The 20,645-nt window shown below is 46.3% G+C and overlaps 1 protein-coding gene across 4 annotated transcripts in view; it reads right to left on the reverse strand.

Annotated features, from left to right (window-relative positions):
- The window catches only part of Gmeb1 (glucocorticoid modulatory element binding protein 1), a 44,943-nt gene extending 27,743 nt beyond the window's left edge, over positions 1-17,200 (reverse strand). The window contains exons 1-3 of one of the 4 annotated variants that reach the window (XM_028888133.2): positions 15,486-15,500; positions 8,819-8,921; positions 8,116-8,273 (exon numbers count right to left, since the gene is read on the reverse strand). In XM_028888133.2, coding sequence (XP_028743966.1) covers positions 8,116-8,243 — 128 coding nt within the window. In that variant the 5' untranslated portion in view covers positions 8,244-8,273; positions 8,819-8,921; positions 15,486-15,500. Of the gene's footprint in view, positions 1-8,115; positions 8,274-8,818; positions 8,922-15,485; positions 15,501-16,264; positions 16,435-17,096 lie in introns of those variants that run through there. The other 3 variants (XM_028888132.2, XM_028888135.2, XM_037203013.1) reach the window with 3 other exon arrangements.
- Positions 17,201-20,645: the final 3,445 nt, after the last annotated feature.

Genomic DNA, 20,645 nt, shown 5'->3' on the forward strand with positions numbered 1-20,645 from the left:
AAAGGAAAAGGAGAGGGGTCACATGGTCCCTTCCTTTTATTTATTTATTATCCTGGCATGATTGGACTCCAGAATGATGGACAACCTGGGAATTGAACCCTGTTCCCCTGGGACATCAGTCAATGCTCTTAACCACTGAGCCATGTCTCCTCTCCTCTTTTTTAATGGGTAATAGGGATTATTAAGACATAAATTGAGGAAATACACTCACGAATACAGACAGCTGAAGTCGTCCTCTGATCTGACCGGGAGCGAATCCACCTCGCAGGCAACCGGAAAAAGAGGCATGTGACCCTTCTCCATTTCCTTTTAAGAGGTCACAAGGGCAAGAAGCACCGCCTCTTTCTGGCCCTATAGCCCAAGGTCATGGGCGGAGCAAATCCCACCACTTTAATCCTTCCACCTTGTTATCTGAAAGCATGGCCTGCACACTCTTCTCTGCACTGTGCGGGTCCACCTCGTGGTGACACCTGGAGTGCAGACCTCCCCTCTGAACTTCAACCACAATGCAGCTAGCTGCTAAGTGAACAAGCAAGCACCCTGGGACATTTTTATCTCAAAGAGCGTGGCTGCACTCATTATGCTTGCAATAATCACCATGCACTTTGATTCCTGAGCTGGGTGTAGTGTCTGTCACACACCTGCAATCCCAGCTCTTGGGAGGTAGAGGCAGGAGGGCCAGGAGTTCTAGGTCAACCTAGAATACACAGGAGACTGTCTCAAACAAAACCAAACAATACAAAAGCTGTACTCTGGGCTGGAGAGATGGTGCAGCAGTTAAGAGCACTGACTGCTCCTCCAGAGGACCCGGGTTCAATTTTCAGCACCCACATGGCAGCTCACAACTTTGTGTAACTCCAGAATCCAACACCTTCACACAGACATGTATATAGGCAAAACACTGATAAAATAAAAATAAGTAATTAAAAAAAAAAAGCCACCCTCTTGTCTCTTGTCTCCCATACTCTCCATCCTTGTCACCGGTGTCACCTGGCACACTGGATGGGACCTGGGCACTGCACTAGACAGACCTCTTCCTCTCCTTCCTGCTTTAGGGATGGGGTGGCAACTGCTTTTATTTCGTCCCCTTTCTTGAATTTTTTTTTTTTTTTGACTAGTGGAGATTAAATCTAGTCCCTTATGCATGCTAGATAGGCACTCTGTGACAAAACCACACACTCAGCCCTTCTGCTGGAGTTCCCCTCAGTTCCTGCGAAGTTGTCAAATCTTGCCAGACAGACCTTTTTAACACCAGTTGTCCTCCCTGCCTCTAATGCCACTGCTATTCCTTTGACTCAGGTGTCATTATGTCCAGCCTGGAACAGCTTGCTCACCCCATTTTATCAATCCTGTACACTCCAGCAGAGCCATCATGGGATTCTCCTCTTAAAAACACTGGAAATTTGTGTTTCTTTGTTCTTGCAGTTCTAGGGACTGAACCCAGAACCTCTCAGATGCTAGCCCAGGGTTCTATCCCTGAGACAGATACAATTTTTATTTATTTGTTTGTTTGTTTATTTATTGATTAATTTGTTGATTGATTGATTAGACAGGGTTTCTCTGTACAGCCCTGGCTGTCCTGGAACTTGCACTATAGACCATTCTGGTCTTGAATTCACAGAGATCCACCTGCCTCTGCCTCCCAAGTGCTGGGGTTAAAGGTGTGCACCACCACCACCTAGCTTTTTTTTTACTTTTTATTTTGAGATAGGTCATAGTAATTTGATCAGGCTGGCCTAGAATTCAAAGTGATCCTTCTGCCTCAGACTCCACAGTGTTGAAATTACAGGCATTGCCTTCATTCCCAGCTTTAGTATGGTGTTTGTTTTTATTTTCTGCATTGCTGGGGTTAAAACTCAGGACCTCATGCTCATAGCCAGCACCGAATCAACTGAGCTCCACTCTCCACCTGTCTTAATAAACAGTTCACAGATCGGACTGCTACAAGGTAGCCCAGCCCCAGGCTCGTCACAGCTACTCACACTGATACAGGATAAGGAGACACAGAGAAGTGGGAAGCGGTCCTTCTCCAGACAGGTATTCCACCTGCCTCAGGAGATCAAGACATCACCACGATGGGAACATGATGGGAACTCACTGCAGTGACTGACATTCAATGATCAGAACCTGTTAGTGGAACTCACTGCAGTGACTGATACCCAAGGCTCCACCCTGGGCTCTTACTTACCACAGTCTTCAGAATAAACTCTTTGTCTGTCATGTGTCCCTCCCTACTGAATGTCTCCCCAGTGTGTCACTGACTACAAAAGATGTCATTCTGCACTAATAATTATTTGGACCAGAAAGTAAGTCATCAAAGGAGTGCAGTGCTTCAGGGAGACAAGAAAAGTCAGGAGCCATGCTGCTCAGGCCTCACTCAAATGTCAGCTTGTGTGTTCAGACACACTTGTCACAGTCACGTGCAACTGTGTTACCAATAGTTGTCAGGTGTTGCCCACGTTCAAGATGTAGACTGAGCTAAGGCTGGCTAAGATATTTACTTATTTTCTGTATGAATTAGTTATTGATTCTGTGCATTCCAAAAGCAGAACTGGATGCTGAGGTTAAATGTACAACAGCTGTCTTTAGGATTGTGATGTGTTTGATGTGTTGCCAAAGTCTTTGAGTTCTGAACATAATTTCAATAGTAGTTATAAGACCATATGAACAAATCAAATAGAGGAATGCTAATTAAAAAAACTGGGATTAAAGGTGTTCGTCATAGTCAGGTGGTGGTGTCCCATGCCTTTAATTCCAGCACTCGTGAGGCAGAGCCTGGTCTACAAAGTGAGTTACAGGACAGCCAGGGCAACACAGAAAATCGCTGTCTCAAAAAAAATCAAAAAAGGGGGACTGGAGAGATGGCTCAGAGGTTAAGAGCACTGGCTGCTCTTCCAGAGGTCCTGAGTTCAATTCCCAGCAACCACATGGTGGCTCACAAACATCTGTAACGAGATCTGGTGCCCTCTTCTGACCTGCAAGTGTACATGCAGGCAGAACACTGTATACATAATAAATAAATAAATCTTAAAAAAAAAATCAAAAAAGAAAAAAAAGGTGTTCATCACCATGCCCACCTGAGATTCCATGTTTAGTCACCAGCACCTAAATATAGGTTAACAACCATTTCTAACTCCAGGTCCTCTTCTGGTCTCTGTAGACACATTGCATGCACTTGGTGCTCAAACATCCATGCAGCCCAAACATCCATACACATTAAAAACAAACAAAGAACAACATCAACACAATGAAAACAAAAACTGTTCATTATGAAATCCAAAATGGCCTGGAAAGTCAAGAATGGTGACAGAATCTTGGGACCTTCGTTTCTTTTGAGAAATCTAAATATGTTATAAAAGAGATTTATTTGAAAAAAATTAATAACCATTTTGAGATGGTTTTATTTTATTTGAAATGCTGGAGATGTAACTCAGGGCCTTCTGAATACTAAGTAAGTACTGGATCACAAAAGCATACCTTTAATCCCAGCTCTGGGGAGGCAGAGGCAGGCCAATCTCCTTGAGTTTGAGGTCATCCTGGTCTACAGAGCCAGTTCCAGGACAGGCAGGGCTACACAGAGAAACCCTGCCTCAAAAAACCAAAAAAAGAAAGAAAAGAAAAACCTAAAGTATCATCTCACACACTATGCAGGCTTCTTTGTGCACACATGGGAAGATTGTTCCAATCTACCTTTGCTGCCTAATGCATTCCTGCAAACATGTACATAACAAATACCTGGAAAAGTCCAAAGAGAAGTTTAGTGCTGCATGCCTGTAATTCCAACACTTGGGAAGCTAAGACAGGAGGATTTCTAGTTTGAGGTCTGGACTTCATAGTGAGTTCAAGGACACCCTGAGATCCTACTTTCAAAAAAGAAACAGTACTGTTGAAGAGATGACTCTGAGGTTAAGAACACTGTGTTTTTCCAGAGGACCTGCCTACATTTGGTGGCTAACAACTGCCTGTAACTGTAGCTCCACGGGATCTCACTGCCTCCTCTGGTATCTATGTGCACTACATCCATATGCACATCCCTGTGCAAATATATACCCAAAATTTTAAAAATTAAATTACAAATGCTAAAAACAAAAAGCTGGAGGCAGTCTTGTATACCCTAATACCAGCATTTATGAGGTAGAGGCAGATGGCCGGGAATACAAGGCAAATCTGTGCTACCCAGCAAGACTGTTTCAAAAGAAACAAACAAAAAAGTATAAAGTATAAACTCTCCTCCACCTCCTCACCTCAACTCCACCCCCAACTTTGGAAGCAGCTACCCTACCTTGGTTGTCCTCAAACCACAAGTCTCTTTCTTTGTTTGTTTCCTCTTTGGTCCAGTTACACCTCAGTGTTTCTTGGTTTGGTTTGCTTTTGTGATTTTTTTAAAAACAGATTTACTTTTATGAGTAAATACCTGCATACATGTACATCACATGCATATAGTGCCCAGTACCATGTGGGTGCTAGGAAATGAATCAGGGTCCCATTCAAGAGCAGTCAGTGTTCTTAACTACTGAGCCATTTCTCCAGTGCCAAATTTTATACATTGAAATGTATGTGTGCACTCGGGAAGCAGAGACAGGCCAGCCCGGTCTACAGAGTGAGTTCCAGGACAGCCAGGGCTACACAGAGAAACCCTGTCTTGAAAAAAAAAAACAAATGTGTGTATGTTTTGGCTTTGTTTTGTTTTGATTTTAATTTATGTACATATTTTTTAGGTATGCGTGCTCCATCTGCATGTATCCCTTACACACCAGAAGAAGGTATCAGATCTCATTACAGATGGTTGTGAGCCACCATTGGTTGCTGGGAATTGAACTCAGGCCCTCTGGAAGAGCAGCCAGCACTCTTAACCACTGAGCGAGCTATCTCTCTTTTTTTTTTAGTTTTTTCAAGACAGGGTTTCTCTGTGTAGCTTTGTGCCTTTCCTGGAACTCACTTGGTAGCCCAGGCTGGCCTCGAACTCACAGAGATCCGCCTGCCTCTGCCTCCCGAGTGCTGGGATTAAAGGTGTGCACCACCACCACCCGCCCCCTTTTTTTTTTTTTTAAGATCTTAATTGGCTTTAATATTTTCAGTTCTAGAATAAGTGTATTCCATTTTTTTTTACTTTTTAATTCACTTTTTATTTAAAAAAATTTTTTTTTTCTTTTACATACCAACTCCTGTTCTGCTTCCCTCCCCTTCCCCCATTCCTCCCATCTACCCCCACCCCACCCTATTTCCTCCTAAGAGAGGGTAAGGCCTCCCTTGGGTAGTCAACACAGGCTGGCACACCAAGTTGGGGCAGGACCTAGCCCCTCCTCCTTCCATCAAGGCTGAGCAAGGAATCATACCATAGGGAATGGACTTGAAAAAACTAGTTCGTGTACCCAGGATAAGTCTTGGTTCCATTGTCAGGGGACCCACAAACACATCAAGCCACGCAACTTTCACCCACATTCAGAGGGTTTAGTTCAGTCCCATGCAAGTCCCCAGCTGTCAGTCCAGAGTCCATGAGCTCCCACTATCTTGGGTCAGCTCTCTCTGTGGTTTTCCCCACCATGATTCTGACTCCCCTTGCTCTTATAATCCATCCTCCCTCTCTTCAACTGAACTTGAGGATCTTTGGCCAAGTGCTTGGCTGTGGGTCTCTGCATCTGCTTCCATCAGTGACTGGATGAAGGTTCTATGATGACAATTAGGGTAGTCACCAATCTGAGTATAGGTGAAGGCTAGTTCAAGCATCCTCTCCACCATTGCTATGAGTCTTAGCTGGGGACAATCTTGTGAGTTCCTGGGTTTTCCCTATCTGCAGGTTTCTCCCCATCCCCTTAATGGTACACTCTGTCAAGATATCTCTTTCATTGTTCTTCCTCCCCGTCTCTCCCCCAACTAGGCCATCTTGAGCCCTCATATTCCCACCTCCCATCCCCTCCCCTCTACTCCCTCCTCCAAGTTTACCCAGGAGATCTTAACCCTTTCCCTTTCCTGGGGCGATCCATGTGTGCCCCTCTTAGTGTCCTCCTCTTTACTTTTAGCTTCTCTAGGGTTGTGGACTGTAGCCTGGTTATCCTTTGTTTTGCGTCTAATAATCACTTATGAGTGAGTACATATCGTGTCTGTCTTTCTGGGTCTGGGTTACCTCACTCAGGATGATATTTTCTAGTTCCATCCATTTGCCTACAAATTTCATGATGACATTGTTTTTTTACCACTGTGTAATACTCCACTGTGTAAATGTACCACATTTTCTTTATCCATTCTTCGGTTGAAGGGCATCTAGTTGTTTTCAGGTTCTGGCTATTACGAATAATGCTGCTATGAACATAGTCGAACAGGTATCTTTGTGGTATGATTGACCATCCTTTGGGCATATGCCCAGGAGTAGTATTGCTGGGTCTTGAGGTAGGTTGATTCTCAATTTTCTGAGAAAGCGCCATACTGATTTCCAGAGTGGCTGTACAAGATTGCATTCCCACCAGCAGTGGAGGAGTGTTCCCCTTTCTCCACATCTTCTCCAACATAAGCTGTCATCTGTGTTTTTGATCTTAAGCTATTCTGACAGGCATAAGATGGTATCTCAGAGTTGTTTTGCATTTCCCTGATGGCTAAGGATGTTGAACATTTCCTTAAATGTCTTTTGGCTATTTGAGATTCTTCTGTTGAGAATTCTCTGTTTAGCTCTGTAATTTTTTTTATTCATTTTATATACCAACCACAGATCCCCCTCTTCCCACTCCCCCTTCTTGTTTGGCTTTGAGACAGGGTTTCTCTGGGTAGCCCTGGCTGTCCTGGAACTCACTCTGCAGACCAGGCTGGCCTCGAACTCAGAGATCCGACTGCCTCTGCCTCCCAAGTGCTGAGATTAAAGGTGTAAGCCACTAATGTCTGGCCTAATTTTTTTTTTAAGATCCCCTTTAAAGTTAGGCATGGCAGCACATACCTGTCATCCCAACACTGAGAAGGCTAAGGCAGAAGGATAGTTAAACTTAAGTCCAACCTGGGCTATGTAACAAAACCTTGCTGAGAGGGGAGAGAGAGAGAGAGAGAGAGAGAGAGAGAGAGAGAGAGAGAGTGTTCTTTTTCTTTTCCACCCAAGACAGGGTTTCTCTGTGTAGCCCTGGCTGTTCTAGAACTCACTCTATAGACCAGGCTGGCCTCGAACTCAAAGATCTGCCTGTCTCTGCCTCCCAAGTGCTAGGACTAAAGACATGTGCCACCACTGCCCAGCTTGAAAGAAAAACTTGTTAAATTGTATCTCTTAGGGCTAGCATATAGCATAACTCAGTGGCGGATGATCTGTGCAGCATGAGAAAGGTCCCAGGCTTGACTCTGGACATTGCCAAAGCATCTTGGTCAACTTTCCTTTCTAATTGATTGTGATCCTCTGAACTCCCAGGCCACTCCACTCGTCTTAGTCTTCACTATGTAAGGATTCCATACTATATATACACGCACTTTTGTTTTACAACTAGACGGCAAGCCTCATGCTGGCGAGGACCTTGTACTCGATTCTTCTAACGCATCATCATGGCGGCAGTGGACAGACACTTGTGATAGACTCAGCGCGATAAGTGCCGATCCAGGAGAATTTAGAGCTTGTAGCAGGAATATCTTTCGGAGGTGCCTTGCTTAGTCTCCGAGTCAACACTGCATTTGAGAAACATGCATTTGGGCCCTGTGCTAAATAGTGTGGACAGAGAAGATGAGGAGCCGTGTAACTAACTCACCCTCAGAGAGCTCACACTGTAAAGACAGAGAGGGACACTAGGAAACAGCTGCTGTAGTAAGAAGTGACAACCTGACATGGTTGCGCACATCTGTAATCCTAGTAACTGGGAAGAAAAGGTAGGAAAATCAGGTGTTCAAGGCTACCCTTTATAACATAGTAAGTTTGAGGCAAGCCTGGAGCTACATGAGACTGTCTCAAAAATTACAAAAACTAAAACTAATTAAATAAAACAAAAAGCCCTAAGATGACAGAGGGAGTACCTATTCCTGAGATGAAAACTCAGCCACCTCTGACTGATGCCAATGGTCACGTTGTACTTAAACTCCTGCACAGTTCTTATTCCCCATCCTTTTAATCTCCCAATAATACATTTCAGAACAGCCAAATCTCCAGCTACTTACCCTTGCTGCACAGGCTGTAACTGCAAGATCACTTGGGTTTTAGTGTCTTCAGGGTTCTCCCCTTCATTTCCTTCAGTGGGTACCACAACCACATCTCCCACTGGGACACTCACTTCCGCATTAGCCATCTTTCACATGAAGTCAGCTAGCCGGGACTGCTGTGAGAAACAAGAAGCGTGATTACTTCATCTTTGAAAGAAAGGGATGCCGAGATAACCTACAGTTCTGAGCGCCCCGGCATCACCATCCTCTGTAAAGAATGAGGACTGAGAGGGAGCTGACAGAAGCTGTCCCAGGCTCTTAGTATGCTTTCATAGTACATGTGACTCACCCAGTAGTTTGCCAGAGCCAACTCTACCAGCCTCTCAGACCTAATGGTGCATCTCCTCTCCTCTTAAGTTTAGAGACATCAAATTGGTAGCTTGGGATCACAGAACTGGGATTACACACTGCACTGAAATTAACAGCACTAGATTTAAGGTTTTTCTGTTGTTTCAGGTTTTCTTTGTTTTGTTTTTAAGACATAGTCTCACAAAGAAATGCTGTCCGACCTGGAACTCAATATGTGGACCAGGCTGGCCTCAAACTCAAAGATGAGCCTGCCTCTGTCTCCTGCTTCTGAGATCAAAAGCCTTTGTTTTTTTTTTGAGAAGGGAATATCAATAAGAAGTCCAGGCTGGCTTTAGATTGCTGATCTACCCACCTCTGCCTCCCAAGTGCTGGCATTACGAGCATGCACCACATCTGGCTTGTTTTTCTGTGGATCAATTTACAACATAGACTAGTTCCATCCCAAAGAGTGGGCCCTGAAAAGTATGAATTATACCTATTTTAATACCAAGTAGCCATTACATATCAACTATATGACATGGTTACAGTACTATCATTTATATTCAGTATCTGAGTGTCAGCTGCACAGCTGTTAATAAATGTTGAATTCACTGTATAATCTCTAAGAACCTTTCCTTCCTTCCTTCCTTCCTTCCTTCCTTCCTTCCTTCCTTCCTTTCTTCCTTCCTTCCTTCCTTTCTTCTTCCTTCCCTTCCTTAGACAAGGTTTCTCTGTGTAGTCCTGGAACTTGCTCTGTAGACCAGGCTGGGCTCAAACTCAGAGATCCTGCTGCTGGGATTAAAGACAAAGCCCCGGGCAGTGGTGGCGCATGCCTTTAATCCCAGCACTCGGAAGGCAGAGGCAGGTGGATCATTGTGAGTTCGAGGCCAGCCTGGGCTACCAAGTGAGTTCCAGGAAAGGCGCAAAGCTACACAGAGAAACCCTGTCTCGGAAAAAAAAAGACATAGACCACCACCAAGAGGCCAAGAACTTTTCTTTTTGAGACTAGGTCTCATTCTGAAGCCCAGCCTAGTCTCAAACTCAAAGCAATCCTTCTGCCTCAGCTTCAATGTGCTGGAATTACAGGCTGTGAGTCACCAAGCCTGGCTCTAAGAACTTTATGTTCTTGTTTATTTTTAGAGACGGAGTCTCAGATGGCTGACTTGGAACTTGCTATGGAGCTGAGAATGACCTTGAACTCCTGATTTTCCTGCTTGCCCCGGGAGTGCTGGGACTAAGGTGTGTCCCTCCAGGAGGGTCACAGGAACATCTCAGCTCCTCGGTGTGAATGGGGTGACCCTGTCTGACAGCTCCTTGCAGAGCTACTGAGGAAACCACCAGCAAGTAGCACGTGCTCCTTCACTCTGAAGTACTAACCCACTCTTTTTATTATTGCTGTTGTTTCTGTGTTTTGTGCACATGCCACAGCACACATGTAGAAGTCAGAGGACAACTTTCAGAAGTCAGTTCTGTCCCTCCACCACGAGATTTGGGTATCAACATCAGGTCATCAGGCAAGCACTTGTCCCATTGTCCTAATCTTTATGAAAACACAGAGGGTCTCAGGATATCCTGCTGCTGTTAGCCTTTAGAGTTCAGGAGAATTGACTTTTTTCAGTGCCAGGGACCCAACTCAAAGCCTCATGCATGGTGGAAAAGGGCTCTAACACTCGAGCTCACCCTGAGCTATGCCTGCAATCCTTTACATGTTACAGTTGAAAAGCATGGGGGCCAGGTGCTGTGAGTCACACCATAATCCCAACACTTGGGAGGCTGAAGCAGGAAGATTATGGCGCATTTGAATGAATACAGCTTGAGCTACATAAATTGAAGGCCAGCCTGTCTTTAAAAAAAAAAAAGTTACTGTAGAGAGTATAAGAAAAAACAATGAATTTACTAAATGAATATATGTGAACATGTGAAGGTGGGCAGGGGACAGCCGTGTTGATCACAGATGCAAACTGGAATATGTAACTGGTAGCCAGAGACTCAAGTCATCCCTCAGCTCTGCCAGTCTTGAAAACACACATAAGCCAGGCGGTGGTGGCGCACGCCTTTAATCCCAGAACTCGGGAGGCAGAGGCAGGCGGATCTCTGTGAGTTCGAGGCCAGCCTGGGCTACCAAGTGAGTTCCAGGAAAAGGCGCAAAGCTACACAGAGAAACCCTGTCTCGAAAAACAAAAAAAAAAAAAAAAAAAAAGAAAGAAAGAAGGAAAGAAAAGAAAACACACATATGTAGGCTAAAAAGATGGCTCAGAGGTTAAGAGCACTGGCTCCTCTTCCAGAGGTCCTGAGTTCAATTCCCAGAACATGGTGGCTCACAACCATCTGTAATGTGATCTGGTGTCCTCTTCTGGCATGTAGGCATACATGCAAGCAGAACACTGTTTACATAATTGGTTTTTTTGAGACAGGGTTTCTCTGTGTAGTTTTGGTACCTGTCCTGGATCTCGCTCTGTAGACCAGGCTGGCCTGGAACTCACAGAGATCCACCTGACTCTGCCTCCCGAGTGCTGGGATCAAATGCGTGTGCCACCACCTCCCAGCCTAAATAAATCTTTTTTTAAAAAAAGAAAACACACGTACGGAACGTGGAGCTCAAAGTGGACCTCACTGGCCTCGGAATACTCCAGTTTAGCTACAGCATTACTCCCTACCACATCAGCCACTCACAGAACTCTCAACACTTACCAATGGGCTTCCAGAGCTCCCAGCCGTTCTGTGCTCTAAGCTCTACGCATCTTCGTCCCTAATGTTCACTCCTCCATGAAGCCATCACTACACTTGCTTTTCAGAATGTCCCCCTAAATGTGGCCTGTCACTCCCTCCTGGTCTTTACACACTGCCCTTCACTGCAGCTCCCCATGTAGACCTTGACAGTCACAGCTACCCTGCGTCCTCTTGTGGATTTGTTCTGTTGCTTCTAGGGATGGAACACAGAGCCGTGCACACATCAGCAAGTGTTTCACAACTGCACTATAATCCACAGCTCCTGGTTCCTTCATTCCTTCCTCTCTTGGTTTGTTTTTTGGTTTTGTTTTCCTCTCTTGGTTTTTTGAAATAGAGTTTCTGTGTAGCCCTGGCTGTCTTGTACTTTGATCTGTAAAACAGAACCTAAGAGATGCCCCTGCCTCTGACTCCCAAGTGCTGGGATTAAAGGCGTGGACCACCACTGCCCTGCACTTAGGCACTATTTTATCTAAACATCTTTGTGCCCCCCTCACTCTCCTCAACTTTGATGCTGACATGTTGATTCAATCATAGTCAAATTTCTTCTTATCTGGCTTTTTTATCTCATTCAATTTTTTTTATGAATTCTATATCCCTGTATTTATCAGTCTCTACTACATTAAACTAAACCATATTTCCTCAAACCTGCTCCTAGATTTCCTGTTTCCCTAAGTGATGCTATCTTCCGCCCGTTTTCAAAGAGGGAACTCAGAAGTTATTTTTGCCTCCTCTTTCTAAATCCAATCAGTCACAAAATCCTATCCAGTCTACCGTGTGTGTGTGTGTGTGTGTGTGTGTGTGTTCCTCACATACTCCATCTGTGCTGTCAAAATATATGTGGGCTGCCACACTGTTACCTGGGTTTTTTCAGCTACTTTCCCATATCCTAACCTTTGGTCTTGGATTCCTCCAATTCATTCCCCACATAGCAACCAAAGTAATCCTACTAAAGGCCACAGGCCACTTTCCCACTTAAAAATGTCTTACTGTATTCCTGTTGCTGTGAAAATAAAGGCAAGCATTTTAGCGTGGCCTCCAAAGCTTCCAGGTCAGCGCCCCCCCCTCCTGGCTGGCACACTGTCACTGTTCTCCAGTTCTCAAATGTACCACCTTTCCTAGACTGAGCCTTTGAACTTGCTTCCTGTCCCTAGGGTTCTTCCCTTCCTTTTGGGCTAGTCTCTGTCAACCCTCTGAAGCATCTTTCTTTGGAAAGGTCTTCTGGTGGCTTCCATCACTAGGTTCCAGCTTATGCTCTAGTTTCCCATCATGCGTTTCTTTCTTTCTTTCTTTTTTGGCTGTGGGGAGGGGGACTGTTGAGGATTGAGGTGAAGGCTCTTCTGCACAGCTTCAAGTTCAGGCTGGTTTGTTTGCACAGGTGTGGTTCTGCTGTGTTGACCAGGCTGGTCTCCAACTCCTGGGTCAGAGAGGGCCTCCTGCCACAGACTCCAGAGTAGCTGGAGTTATACGTTACTAATTTTGGGGGCTACTTGGGGGTGGCCTTGAAAATCACTATGTCATTAAGGATGATCTTTTTGTTTGTTTATTGAGACAGGGCTTCTCTGTGTAGCCCTAGCTATCCTGGAACTGGATTTGTAGACCAGGTTGGCCTCGAATTCGAGATCTGCCTGCCTCTGCCTTCTGGGTTTAAAGGCATGCGCGCCTTCTTCCAGGCTTAAGGATGATCTTAAACTCCTGATCCTCCTGTCTTCACTTCCCAGATGTTATTACAAATGTATGCCACTGTGCCCAGCTTTGCAGTACAATTTAAGAAGAAATCCTGCCAGGCGGTGGTGGCACACACTTTTAGTCCCAGCATTCAGGAGGCAGAGGCAGGCGGATCTCTACAGAGCCAGTTCCAGGACAGGCAGAGATACAACAGAGAAAACCTGTCTCAAAAAAACAAAACAAAACAAAAAAAAATCCTGAGTTTGTTGCATGCTGAAATAGTAGTCTCTTGAAAGTTTGAAGCAGGGCTAGAGAGATGTATCATCAGGTAAGAGCCCTTTTTGATCTTATAGAGGACCCAGGTTGGATTCCCAGCACCCACATGGGGGCTCACAACCACCTTAACTTCAGTTCCAGGGGGTCTGATGCGCTCCTGACCTCCCTAGGCACACATGTGGTACATATGCATACATGTAGGCAAAACACTAATCGTCATTAAAAAAAAAAAAAAGCAAATATATCTTTTTGTTTTGTCTGAGACAGGGTCTCAGTATATAGCTTTGGCTAGCTTGAAATTCACTGTATCAGGTTGGAGTAAACTAAAGTAAATCACCCCCTGCCCTACACACACAGGGTTTCTCTATGTAGCCCTGGCTGTCCTGGAGCTATGTAGACCAGGCTGGCTTCAAACTCAGAGATCCACCTCCCTTTGCCTCCCTAGTGCTGGGATTAAATGCATGTACCACCACACCCGTCTAAGAAAGTAAACCTTATAAAATAAAACAAAACATGTTTTTAGTAACAGAGAAGAGAGTACACGCCAACATGGTGATTCATAATTCTTTAGTAAATGAACTTTAGCTTCAATCTCTCTCATTACCTTAAATATCACATTTCTAGTGAGTAACCCCAAACCAACCCCAAACAGCAGACTACAGCAAAGTCATCTCTGTAAGCTGTGTACACAGAAAACTGCCCCTTGTTTATAACAACACAAACTCCTGAGACAAGGTGAGGGAGCTGGTCCCGTGGGTGTTTCACAGAAAAGACCTTGCAATATCCCTTGTGAAATCAGTGTGTGCTCTGTAACTCTATGAGAACATACAAAAACATGACAAAATTTTGTTAAAACTTAGTCAACTGATGTGGAAAGAAGTATTGCAAGGGGAGTACAAACAGCTCATAGCAGAGGCCTGGCATGAATGTGAGTTCAACCTGCAAAAAGAGAGCTTCTCTAGTTTTGTTGCCCTTGCTTTGGGTTTTTGAGACAGGGTTTCATGCAGCCAAGGCTGGCCTCAAACTCACTACGTAGCAGAGGATGACCCAAGCTCAGGAATTGAATGCAAGAATCCCACACTTGGAGGTTCTTGTTTCTTTTGAGACAAGAGATAGTTTAAGACTGGACTTGAATTTTCAATCCTCCTGGTTCAGCCTACAGAAAGCTGCGTTTCTAGACAGGTGCTAATGGGCTGCCGCTCTGTAGTTCTTTTCAAGACAAAAAAAAACTCTTGAAAGGTGCTTGCTCGCTGCAGGCCTGGTTACCTGAGTTACATCTCATCTCTAGACCTCATTCATATAAAAGTAAAGGAGACCCAATTCCATAAAGTCCTCTACCTCTGGGCTGGAGAGATGGCTCAGAGGTTAAGAGCACTGACTGCTCTTCCAGAGGTCCTGAGTTCAATTCCCAGCAACCACATGGTGGCTCACAACCATCTATAATGAGATCTGATACCATCTTCTGGCCTGCAGGAATACATGCAGGCAGAACATTGTATATGTGATAAGTAAATAAATCTTAAAAAAAAAAAAAAAAAAGTCCTCTACCTCCATCCACATGCACACCATGGTACATACACCCCTCCCAACATCATGCACACAGAATAAATTTAAAAATTTCAAAGTGAGCATGAAGCCAGGCATAGTGGGAAAGTCTATAAACCAGCACTTGGGGAGAAGGGTCAGGGGTTCAAGGTCTCCCTCAGTTACATAAGAAAGTTGAGACTATATGAAAACTTTGTCCCAAAAAAAGGAGGAGTGGTGCCTGGTGGGATGGATGCCTGGTGAGTCAGCTCAGCAGGTCAAAGCGCTTGTGGTCAAATATGGAAACCTGAGTTTCATCTTCAGGGTACACATGGTGGAAGGACAGACTCAAATCCTGTGTTGTCCTCTGACCTCCACAAGGACACTGTGGTACACAGATCCTGCCACACACACAGTTTTTTTTGTTTTTTGTTTTTTTTTTGAGACAGGGGCTTACTATGTAGCTCTGGCTGTGGAACTTACTCAGTAGACCAGGCTGGCCTCAAATGCAAAGACTTGCCTGCCTCTGCCTCCCAAGTGCTGGGGTTAAAGGCGTGAACCACCACCACCTGGCTTCTATTTTTTTTCGACGGTCTCATTATATAGTCCTGGCTGTCCTCGAACTCACAGAAATCCACCTGCCTCTGCCTCCCTAACAATGCCAGGCTGTTGTGTATGTTTTTTGACGCTGGGGCTCACTGTATCCCATGTTAGCTTTGAACTCACTATGTAGCCCAGGCTGGCCCTGAGCTTTTGGCAATCCTGTCTGAGATGCTCAGGTGCTTGAATCATAGGTGAGGTCATACCAGGTTTTTGTGCTTTGCTTTTCTTCCTTGCCATCTCACCTTGTAGCCCTGGTTTGTCTGGAACTCGCTAGGTAGCCCAGAGATACACAGAGAAACCCTGTCTAGAAAGAAAAAAAAAAAAAAAGAGAAAGAAAAGAAAAAAAAAAATGAACATAACCGCCTGCTCTGCCTCCTGATGCTGGGGTTAAAGGTGTACACCATCACTGTTGGACGGAAAAAAAAAAAAACTCAAAACAAAACAAAAAAATCTCCAAGATGCAACTTTATTATTTAAGAAAAAACTCATTAAATCCACCCCTTTGTTATGAACTTAATAGCTGAGCCAGAGTAACCTCAGATATAATGAACCCAAGGATTACAGAGAACCACTTTGCAGGAATTATCCAGAGGAAATGAAGTTCTATATTAAATCAGATTGGAAACTTCTATGTAGGTGTTTGGAGGAATCAATGGATATGATTTTTAAAGTCATCTCTCGAGAGTTTAAGGAACCAAAAAACAGGGCCCAAACTAACCAAAAGACACTCAGGGGGACGCGGCTAATCAATGGACCTGATCAAGTACAGATGAAAAACAAGTTATTATTAAGACTAAATATTATTAAGACTTGAGCAGGCCCAAGCCCTCATGAAAACGTTCCCTAATACTAGCTAAGGCAATGGGAAGTCTCCAGACATGGAGGAAACCGCCACTTCCTGGTTCTCTTGGACAAGTCTCGCTTTGAGAGTTCCCCGGCTCCTAGGACAGCCAAACCTTCCTTCCTTCCTCTGATTCCTAGGTCAAGACCCTGGGTAAGATTCTGCCCTCATTCCTCTTACCTCTCAATTAAAGGACACCTGGCCAATTCCTCTGTCATTTCTGAAAACAAGGGTTCCCTAGGCCCGTCATTATCTTCTCACCACCCCTCATAACCATAGGTTTCCCCCTCTCCCGGAGCAGAGGACCACCCTGCTCTCCACCGCGCCCGCGGAGCTGCTCCATTCTGCGGCCCTCGGCGGACCCCTCTGCTTCCTACTGCCCTCTTTGGGAAGGCGCCCCTTCCTCCCCTAGTCCTCGAAAGGACCTGCCTCCTCCTCCACAGGTCCGACGGCCCAGGCCTCTCCCCTCCGGCCCCGGCTGGCCCCTCACTCCCCACCCTCGGCACACACACACACCCCCGCCCAGCACGCCGCCCCCTTGCCCTGGGCGCGACCCAGGCCTGATCCAGCTCCTCCGCGGAAGGCCCGAGCTCCCAGACCCCAGCCTTTGGGTGGTGGTGGGAGGACCCCGGCTCCCCCGGCCCCTCCGCGGGACTTCCGGGCTCCTCGGTCCGGGGGCGCCGAGCCTCCCCCCCACCCCGCCCGGCACGCGGCTCGAGGGGCCGGGAGCCCAGGCCCTGCCGGCCACGCTGGGGGCGGCCCGGCTGCTCGGGCGGACCCAGCGGCAGCGTCCCCCACCCCCCGCGGCGCCGCGACGTCCGCTCGCTCCCCGGCGGCGGCGGCGGCACGCACAGGGCGTGGGGAGGCGCCCGCGGAGGCAGCAGCCCCCCGCCCCCTGCGCGCCCGCCCGCCCGCCCTCGCCGGCCGCCGCGCGGCCCCCGCGCCCGCCCCCCCCCTCCGCCCCCAGCCCTCGCCGCGCCCGCGCCGCGCGCCCACCCCTCCCCCTCCTCACCGTCTCCGTCGGGCGGGCGGGCGGCGAGCGGCCAGGGCGGGCGGGCGACGGAGCATGCGCACAAGCCGCCACGGCTACCGCCGCCACCGCCGCCGCCAAGCCGGGCTCCTACACTTCCGGCCGCCGCTGCCGCTGAGCTGGCGCCTTAAAGGGGACGCGTCCCTATTGTGGGCCGCTGGGAGGATGCACACCTCGCTCAGCCAAGCGCTTTGGGCGGGTCGGGAGCTTAGGCCTGTGGCTGTTGAAAGGGCCGTGTTGGAGGGATCGCGGGAGACCCCTGGGACTGAATAAGGCCTAGATGCAAAGGTCAACTCGTCTTGACTCTTGTGGAGGGCTAGGGTTTTTCTCTCCCCAAATCTGTGTATTGACAATTACAGTTTATCGGGGTTTCAGGTTACCAATGTGGAATCAAAATAGGTAGCTGAGCATAGATCAGTAACCCCGTCCTGCGTTTGAACCATGGCTCTTGGCCCAGGCTTTCCTGCTTGTGCGGGTTCTGGGTTCAAGTTTGTGCTTATTTGGAACATGTACAACTGTAGAATGACTTGACAACTCTAAGCCTCTTATTTCTCAAAAGGTACATGTCGCACGTGTTCAATGAAAAGATACTTGAAAAGTACTTAGGAAAGTTCTTGAGGCCAGTAGTATTAACTGACAAGCGTTAAGACAATGTGGTCAGGCCTTGGGGAAGATGCTTTGGGTTTATAATCCTCACAGCTCTTTACCTTTCATTCTCATCTTAAATATTAAACATAAGCATTTGGGCATGGTGGTGCATGCCTTTGATCCCAGAACTCAGAGGCCCAAGTAAGAAGAGTTCCTGGAAGCTACACAGAGAAACACTGTCTCGAAAAACCAAAAAAAAAAAAAAAAAAAAAAAAAAGAGTTCCTGGCCAGTCCAGTCTACATAGTGAGTTCTAAGCCAGCCAACACTACCTAGAGGGACCCTGGCTCAAAAAAGCAAGCAAAAAGAACAGATAAGAGATGTGAGGAGAGAAACAGATCGGTGGTAGAATACATGCTGAACCTGGGTTCCTTCCACAGTTTGGGGGGAGGGGGAAGCAGTGTCAGGCAGTTTTTGTTTTTTGTTTTTTTTTGAAGAGCTAGAATTGAATTGTTTCTCCATCTTGCTTCTTATACATTGTATCCGTCTTCTTTCCTTTAAGAAAAAACGTGGCGGGTGGAGATGGCTCGTCCTTTACAGGCTGGTGGAGACCTGAGTTCCATCACTCCAACCCACAATGATGGAAGGAGATGCAGCAGACACACTCTAAATAAATATAATTTTTAAAAAGATACATAAGTATGTGTGATGGCTATTTTTGACTGTCAACTTGACTGTATCTGGAATGGGTTATAATCCAGAAATGGAGGGCACACTTGTGATCCGGATGTTGAGGCAGGAAGACTCATTTTTTTTGTTTGTTTTTTGAGACAGGGTTTCTCTGTGTAGCCCTGGCTGCCGTGGAGCTTGCTCTGTAGACCATGCTGGCCTCGAACTCACAGAGATCCTTCTGCCTCTGCCTCCTGAGTGCAAAGTGCTGAGGTCAAAGGCATGCGTGGTGGCACAGGCCTTTAATCCCAACACTCGGGAGACAGACTTAGATGTATCCTGAGACATCCAGGACAGGCACCAAAGCTACAGAGAAACTGTCTTGGAAAAAAAAAAAGGCATGTGACACCACCACTCACCTAAACATACCCTTTTGATCAGGATCTTGAGGCAGAATGACACAGGCTTTTAATCCAGATCCCGAGGTGGGAAGGTACATTTTTAACCTGGGCCACACCTGCTGGAGAACAGAAGAAGGAAGGGTTCATTCATTCCCCTGCTTGCACTCCCTCGCCTTGTCCGCACATCCATTCCTCCACTGGCATTGGAGCCTGCTTCTTCGGGATCCCAGCACATACAGAAGACCAGCCGAGACACCCAGCTGCAGCCTGAAGTCATTCCAATATTCCAATAAAATCTCCCTCTCTCCCTCTCTGACACACACACACACACACACACACACACACACACACACACACACATTTATTCCATAAGTTCTGTGACTCTAGAGAACCTGACTAATACAGTGTGTGAGAGGGTTTTAACAGGGTTTTTATTTGAGAGCAAGCAGGAAAGGCTAGGAATCACTGGGGGCTGGAGAGATGGCTCAGCAATTCAGGGTACATATTGTACGTGCAGAGGACTCATGCGGGCTGGCTCATGATCCCCTGTAACTCTATCTCTAGGGGACCCAACCCCTATTGTGGTCTCTAGTGACACTGCATTCACATGCACAATAGATACTTACAATGAAAAATAAGAAATAAAAATTTGACCTCCCCCTCCCCCAAGGACGGGAATTAAACAGTAGAACTGGGTTGGGGGAGGAGGGGGGAGACTACCGGAATTCCAGGCTTGGTGTTAGCTGCTCTGGATCACGGTCATGTCACACCTCCCTTAACCCTGCTGTCTTCACCTATAAATGGTTGTCCCACAGTGCTCAAGTCTGTCACCGGGGCCCAATAAAAAGATTCGGTACTATGTTAAGTCTGTGTTTGGGAGATCAGCACTTTGTAGTAGAAGGTGACTTTAAATACCTGTTCCTCCTTTCCTCTGCCTCCCAAGTGTTTCAAATACAGCCCAACACCACCAAGCCCAGTTTCTGCAGTAATGGGGATAGAACCCAGGGCTTTGTAAATGCTAGTCAAGCATTTTACCAACTGAGCTTCATCAGAAGCCCCAAGTCTTTTACTTGTTTATCTTTAAGATTTATTTAGTGTGTAGGGTATTTGAGCTGTCCTACAGACGAGACCACCAAAGTCAAAATGGATGGGGTCACCCAGAAAAGAACAAACATCCAAAAATAGGGTGGGAACCAGGAGCCCAAACTTAGAGAGCACTGAGCCTGAAGGCACCCTCAGCCAGCCAGAGTGGTAGGAAAGGTTGGGTCCCTGGGCAGAGGGAGAAAGGAATGCCACAGAGCAGACCGGAAGTTCCTAGGAGGAGAAGATGCCAACAATATCAGAACTGCAGAGAATTCAGGAAGGGAAAAGGAAGAGCCATTGGTTCGGCATGTGAGAGCTGATCCTGCCGGGGTAGCGTCCTTTCTGAGGCTGGGAAGGAGGCTAGATGGCGTAAGTGAAGCATGGACAGAAAACACTGAGTAGAGACAACCTGAACTGGATTTATATGTATTTTTCTGGAAGGAAGGGAACAATAAAACAAGGCAATAAGATGACTGTTGAGGCTTTAAGAGGAAAATGGTGTGAAAGCCCCTCCCCCACCAACACATACTCATTCTTCCTGTAACTAAATGTTCACTGTGGAAAACTGCAGAGCACATAAAGGATGGAAAAACACAGAATGTATTTCTATTTATAACTGATGTGATTCCTTCCAACCTTTTTCTATTAATTTTCCTCGTTTACCTTCACGATTTATTATAAACATATAATTCTGAAGTATACTTCTTTTTTAGTCCACTAAATGCTGTTTCTTAAGCATTGAAGAAGTGTCAGTACAGTTTAGTTTTGAATTGGTTTTTGCAGTGCTGGGAT

The sequence above is a fragment of the Peromyscus leucopus genome, chromosome 2 (assembly GCF_004664715.2).
Source record: "Peromyscus leucopus breed LL Stock chromosome 2, UCI_PerLeu_2.1, whole genome shotgun sequence".
Taxonomy (NCBI): Eukaryota; Metazoa; Chordata; class Mammalia; order Rodentia; family Cricetidae; genus Peromyscus; species Peromyscus leucopus.